The sequence below is a fragment of the Nannospalax galili genome, unplaced genomic scaffold (assembly GCF_000622305.1).
Source record: "Nannospalax galili isolate Female #2095 unplaced genomic scaffold, S.galili_v1.0 scaffold430, whole genome shotgun sequence".
Lineage (NCBI taxonomy): Eukaryota > Metazoa > Chordata > Mammalia > Rodentia > Spalacidae > Nannospalax > Nannospalax galili.
Genome location: NW_008328607.1, coordinates 707,772 through 714,474, shown reverse-complemented (window position 1 = coordinate 714,474; position 6,703 = coordinate 707,772). Strand labels below are relative to the sequence as shown.

At 45.0% G+C, this 6,703-nt stretch overlaps 1 protein-coding gene across 10 annotated transcripts in view; it reads left to right on the top strand.

The window, feature by feature from the left end:
• The first annotated feature begins 4 nt into the window (after window positions 1-4).
• Window positions 5-6,703, top strand: part of Tsc22d1 (TSC22 domain family member 1) — a 127,305-nt gene continuing 120,606 nt past the window's right edge. For 3 of the 10 annotated variants that reach the window (XM_029560750.1, XM_029560757.1, XM_029560760.1), the window contains exon 1: window positions 128-3,350. In XM_029560750.1, coding sequence (XP_029416610.1) covers window positions 457-3,350 — 2,894 coding nt within the window. In that variant the 5' untranslated portion in view covers window positions 128-456. Of the gene's footprint in view, window positions 60-126; window positions 3,351-6,703 lie in introns of those variants that run through there. The other 7 variants (XR_001872316.2, XR_003848602.1, XR_003848597.1 and 4 more) reach the window with 5 other exon arrangements.

Genomic DNA, 6,703 nt, shown 5'->3' with positions numbered 1-6,703 from the left:
GGTGCAGGGCGAGCCGCGGGAGGAGGGGGCTGAGCTGGCTCTGGAGTTGGCCAAAGAAGGTGGGCATTTCTCGCTTTTCCTCTCTACCCCACCCCCGCCCCCTCCTGGGCTCCCCTCCTTCCCTCCCGCCCCGCACCCCACGTGAAGCGGAATATAAAGGGGGGTGTGTGACCGGAGGGGAAAGTGAATGGCGAAGGACTGAAGGGGTCTCCCCTTTGGCTCCCCGGCCGCCTGGTTCACCCGGGTTCATCCTTCCTTCCCGAAGCTAGCCCTCGAAGGCAGGAGCGGTCGGCGCCTTCGGCTGAGCAGGAGGAGGAGGTGGAGGAGGAGGAAGAGGAGGAGGAATCGCGTCGGGCGGAGCGTCAGGTCCCGTTTTCCTCTCTGGCTTCTCCATACAAAGATTACGGTGCAGAAGGAAATTGCACTCGCCTCCTCCGCCCCCCGGTACCCAACACAATGCACCAGCCGCCCGAGTCCACCGCCGCGGCGGCTGCTGCTGCAGACATTAGTGCTAGGAAGATGGCGCACCCGGCAATGTTCCCTCGAAGGGGCAGTGCCAGTGGCAGCGCCTCTGCTCTCAATGCAGCAGGTACCGGCGTCGGTAGTGCTGCTCCATCTTCGGAGGAAATTTTGCCTCCGTCGCTGCTCCAGCCGCCGCCTCCTGCAGCATCTTCCATGTCGGGACCACAGCCTCCGCCTCCACAAAGCCTGAACCTCCTCTCGCAGGCTCAGCTGCAGGCACAGCCTCTCGCGCCAGGCGGAACTCAGATGAAAAAGAAAAGTGGCTTCCAGATAACGAGCGTTACTCCGGCCCAGATCTCTGCCAGCATCAGCTCGAACAACAGCATAGCAGAGGACACGGAGAGCTACGACGATCTAGATGAATCTCACACGGAAGATCTCTCTTCTTCCGAGATCCTTGATGTTTCACTTTCCAGGGCTACTGACTTAGGTGAGCCTGAACGCAGCTCCTCGGAGGAGACTCTGAATAACTTCCAGGAAGCAGAGACACCTGGGGCAGTCTCTCCCAACCAGCCCCACCTTCCTCAGTCTCATCTGCCTCACCTTCCACAACAAAACGTTGTGATCAATGGGAATGCTCATCCCCACCACCTCCATCACCACCATCACATTCATCATGGGCACCACCTTCACCACGGGCACCACCATCCATCCCATGCTGCTGTGAGCGGTGTATCCATTCCGGGAGGGCCACCCTCGAGCCCAGGGTCCAGAAAACTCTCCACAACTGGAAGTTCTGATGGTGGTGTGCCAGTTGCACCGACTTCTGCTGTCTCATCGAGTGGCTCACCTGCATCTGTGATGACTAACATCCGTGCTCCGAGTACTACAGGCAGCATAAGTATAAATTCTGTTACTGGGCCTAATCCAACGAATAATGTTAACGTTGCTGCTGTGGGTGGCTTCGGCCCTAATGTGACAAGCAGCATGCTTGGTAATGCCACTCTAAGTACAGGCAGTATTCCTAGTGCTGCTGGTGGAAGTGTTGGGCCTGGTGTGCCCAGTGGTGTTAATATGAATATCTTGAGTGGCATGGGCAATGGTACTGTTTCATCCTCTCTTGCTAACAGTGTCCCTCATGCAGCTGCAGGTATGACTGTGGGAGTGGTTTCAAGTCAACAGCAGCAACAGCCAACAGTTAACACCTCCAGGTTCAGAGTTGTGAAGTTAGACTCTACTTCTGAACCCTTTAAAAAAGGTAGATGGACTTGCACTGAGTTCTATGAAAAAGAAAACGCAGTGCCAGCCGCAGAAGGTGTAGCAATGAATAAAGTGGTGGAGACTGTGAAACAGAACCCCACGGAAGTGTCTTCAGAGAGAGAGAGCACTAGTGGGAGTTCAGTGAGCAGTAGTGTCAGCACACTGAGTCACTACACAGAGAGTGTAGGAAGTGGGGAGATGGGCGCCCCTACTGTGCAGCAGCAGCAGCAGCCACCAGCTCTTCAAGGTGTGGCCCTCCAACAGATAGATTTTAGTAGCCCTGGTCCACAGAGTATTTCGGCAGTTAGTATACCACAGAGTATTTCTCAGCCCCATATGTCACAAGTCCAATTACAGTCTCAAGAGCTGAGCTATCAGCAGAAGCAAGGTCTTCAAGCAGTCCCTCTGCAAGCCACTCTGAATGCGGCTACTGGTATCCAGCCCTCACCTGTCAGCGTGGTAGGTGTCACAGCAGCTGGAGGTCAGCAGCCTTCCATTTCCAGCCTGGCTCAGCCCCAACTGCCATATTCTCAGACAGCTCCTCCAGTGCAGACCGCTCTTCCAGTGCAGACCGCTCTTCCAGGGCCACCACCCCAACAGTTAAAATATGGACCACAGCAACCATTGGTTTCTACACAGATAGCCCCAGGCCACGGTCAGTCAGTGACTCCGAATCCTCCTCCTGAGTATGCACCACAGCAGCCAATTCTTCAAGCAGTGATGTCCTCTGGACAGTCCAGTTCTGCAGGAATGGGAACAGGAACAGCAGTGATTCCTGTGGCTCATCCACAGGGCATCCAGATGCCAGTGCAACCCACAGCAGCACAAGCACAACCTGCAGGGGCCTCTGGGCAGCCGGTTGGCCAGGCTCAAACAGCAGTGTCTGCTGTTCCCATTGGCAGTCAGATCACCAGTATTGGTCAACAAGCAACCCTGTCTACTGCAGTACAGCAGCCCTCTCCCCAGGTTCCACCTTCGGTTGTTCAGCAAGGTGCTCCTCCGTTGTCACAAGTAGTTCCACCTGCTCAAACTGGGCTTCTCCATCCGGGAGTTCAGACTAGTGCTCCCAGCCTTCCTCCACAGTTGGTTCTCGCACCCCAGAATACCTTGTTGTCGGCGCCTCCCCAGCCTCAGGCGGTGGAGCCAGTAGCTCCAGGAGCTGTTTCCCAGCCGTTCCCTGCAGTCAGTCCTTTGCCCTCCGCTAGTAGTATTTCTGTTACAAATCAGGTTAGTTCAGCTGGTCCTCCTGGAATGCCTTCTGCCCCAACAAACTTAGTTCCACCACAGAATATAGCACAACCCCCTGCCACCCAGAATGGGAATTTGGTTCCAAGTGTTAGTCAGTCTCCCTTGATAGCAACTAACATAAATTTGCCTTTGGCACAACAGATACCACTAAGTTCTGCTCAGTTCTCTGCACAATCATTAGCTCAGGCCATCGGAAGCCAAATTGAAGACGCCCGGCGCCCAGCAGAGCCTTCCCTAGTCGGTTTACCTCAGACTATCAGTGGTGACAGTGGGGGAATGTCAGCAGTTTCAGATGGGAGCAGCAGCCTAGCGGCCTCTGCTCTTTTCCCGTTGAAGGTGCTACCGCTGACGACACCCCTGGTGGATGGCGAGGATGAGAGGTAAGATAATGCTGTGTTTTGTGGACATTCAATAGTATATATGCCTAAAAACGTAAAGCATTATGTATTTTCATTTTCATATGTGAAAGATGCGTGTTCGTGGTAAGTCTTCCAGCACTTGAGTGTTAGAGAATGATTCCAGAATGGGTAGGAAGTCGTGTAAGCTACGTAGATAATTTTCAGAATAGTTATCAACCATAGGTTTCTGTTCAAAATAGGTTGGGGGTGCAGGGTGGTTTTTTAATTTATATAATACTTCTGAGAAGATTAGTTAGGAAAAGAAGCTTAAATTTTGCTACCCCACATAATAATCCATTCTTTTGAACTGCTAAGTCTTTATGATCATTTCTTGTTGTGGGGTTGTGGTTCCTACATTCGATCTCCTTACTAGACAACCCTTTTTCTCTTCTAGTATATTTGATCTTAGGTTGTGGAAGATACTGTTACCTGCTTTTCCTAGCCAGACACTGAAGGAAAGATGACCTAATCTGGCTTATATAGGTTGCCCTCATACTGTAAATAACCAGCTCTTGTAAACTTAATGATCACTTGATCTGAATAGAAAAGAGATGCTAGTTTTAAAAGGAAATTTTTTGAGGGAGGAACTCAAATACACTGTCAAAATACCTAGATTTATCTTTGATAGTAGTGTGCTACACATTTTTTCTTTTGCATAGTAGATGAAGGTGGTAGCCATTTTAAAGAGTAAAGTCAGTCTTAGAGAGCTGATTTTATACAGGCCTGAGAATCAGACTTTCTGCTAATCTGTTTCACCTGTTCCTTCCCTTACCCAAACACATAAAGCCTAAAATACATTATTAAGCCAGCATTATTTTTCAGTTATATTGGAAATAATATACTAATCATACTTATTGAATAAGACTGGCTAGAAAAGTTGTGACATCTTTCATATCTTCTACATTGCTTTAAGAGCTAGTTGATTTTATTTTAAAGGAATTTTCTTTTTATAAATTTGCCAGTCTTTACTAACCTTGGTCAAAGTATGGTAGTTGTGAAAAGACTACTCGTTCTTACTGTGGAATTTTGAGAGCGCATATAAGATATTTAATTTTTTAGTATTAGTTGGAGATTTTTGATATTGAACCTTCACTAAACCAGTTGAAACATTTATATTCTATATGTATGTGTGTGGATTTTGCTTTGGAAGAACTGAGCACGTTGCAAAATAATTTTGTAAAAAGAAAACAAAAGCCAAATGTTTCAGTCAAGTCTTCATTGGTTTTTGTAAGTTGTTTAAAAGTTAAAAGGTAATGTTATGGTAATTGAAACAGGTTTAAATGTTCTTTCAAGGTTTTTTTTTTTTCTAATAGTCATACTTAAAACCTTGTTACTAATTAAATGTATTCCATATTCTTGTTCAGAAATATACTTTAAAAAGATTTGTAGGGGGTAGTTTCTGTAATAGTCCAGTTACAATTATTGTTCAACTTTTAACGTTAATCGTTATTATTCTGGATCATCATCTGTAATTTTAAAGAATTTAGTCTAATTTTTGCTTCCTAAACCAAAAGGGTATGATCTGAGTGGCATTCCCATTAAAACAGGTATATAATACAGATGCTAAATTTAGAGAAAGACAGGTGACAGAAAGAAAACCCACACACTGATTACAAAGCTGCCATGGTTTTCTTAATTACTGTTTGTGGACTCATGGAATGACTTTCTTTTGTTTTCCTCATGTGGTAGGGAGCATGGTAGGGCTTTCCAAAACTTACTGTTCCCACAGTTCATGTCAGAGGGTGCTACTTGGAACTAGTTTTACCTGCAGGGATAGAGTCCCACTTTGAGATAGTGCAAAGTCATTTTCCAGATTGTAAATGCGATAAAGATGAATTTGAGGCAAATTATGGAGAAGCATTTGGAGTTCTAGGGAAAAGAAGAAATTGGTGGAATATGTGTCTGCAGTAACACAAGTTGTCTTCAGACTGTACTTGAGCTTAGTTTACTAGAAACGACGGTTTGAACCTTCATAATTGACATCAAAATTGAGTCATCAAACTAGAGAATTTTTGTTTGCTTTAAGTAAAATCAAAATGTTTCATCACTAAGGTACCTGTAACATCAGCAAGGACCTTTAAAGTTGTGTTTTACTGTAGAGTGTTTTTATCTCACTATAGTTTGGAAAAATAAATGTTCCATTTAGATTTGTCCTTGGAAGAGGATTTGAAAATATCAACAAGAGAAAAAACGTGCTGAAAACCTTCAGAACTCTGACTGTTGCCTGTCTTCTCACCATAGTCTTTGTCACGTGCGGCTTCCAGGCCTTGGCATCATTACTCTGCTTTGGGAGAAAGGCTGTCATTTCATTTTATGACATAGGAAGTCTGTTAATATATAAATTTTTGGTGGTTAAAGAAGCGACAGTGATTATTCTTGTATCATATCCTGTTAATACTCTGACACTTTAGATTTTAAAATGCATTTTAGACATGTGGAAAGTGCTTTCTTTGGACACTTGTCTACTCTAAAAATTAGAGACTAAAGATTATAAAGATGGATCAAGGCATCAAGATTATGTAACTTTTTAAAGATTACTCATAAAAATTCTGATGTCTTGGCCTTTAATGTGAACTTAACCTTTACAAGAATGGGAAGGTCTAGTAATTTTACTATGTTTTGTGATGGTTTACACAGTCTTACATGAACTTCTTCTGTTCAGCTTCTCTTTGTTCTTTAAGGCAAAGCTCAGGTGTTCCCTCTAAAAGATTGCTTTTCCCTGAGGATGTTTCTTAGCACTTTTTACTGTTTCTCTACTTAAGTACTCTATATACGTATTGATTATAATTGTGTTTACCAGTCTTTCCCACAAGAATAAGTGTTCCTCAAGGGCAGAGACTAAATATTTTTTGAACAAATTAATGAGCAGACCTTTGTCTGCTCTTCCGGTCATGACAAAGATGACAAAATCTGTCACCTTTACCACAACTGTTAGACATGGCAGGCACTATAATTTAATGAATTGAAAAGAAATGAATAAGATGACTTGCCAGCTCCGTTCTTGTTCCTTATGGTGAATTGATGCGAGTCTCCTAAATCCAGTCTGTTTTATAGTAACTCTTCAAATATTATAGAGGAATGAGTGTTTTGTTTTTTTTCAACGTTTATTTTTGTGTGTTGTATGTATGTACACATAATATATGAGCATGTGCATGTGCAGGCCAGAGGTGGACTTCCCAAGTATCATACTTAGTCATCGTCCATCTTAGTTTTTGAGATGGGGTCTCACTGAACCTGGAGCTCTGTGAGCCAGCTGGGCTGGCAGGCTAGAGAGTGCCAGGGATCCACTGTCTCCACCTCCCCAGTGCTGGGATTATAAGCATCTGGCTTTTATG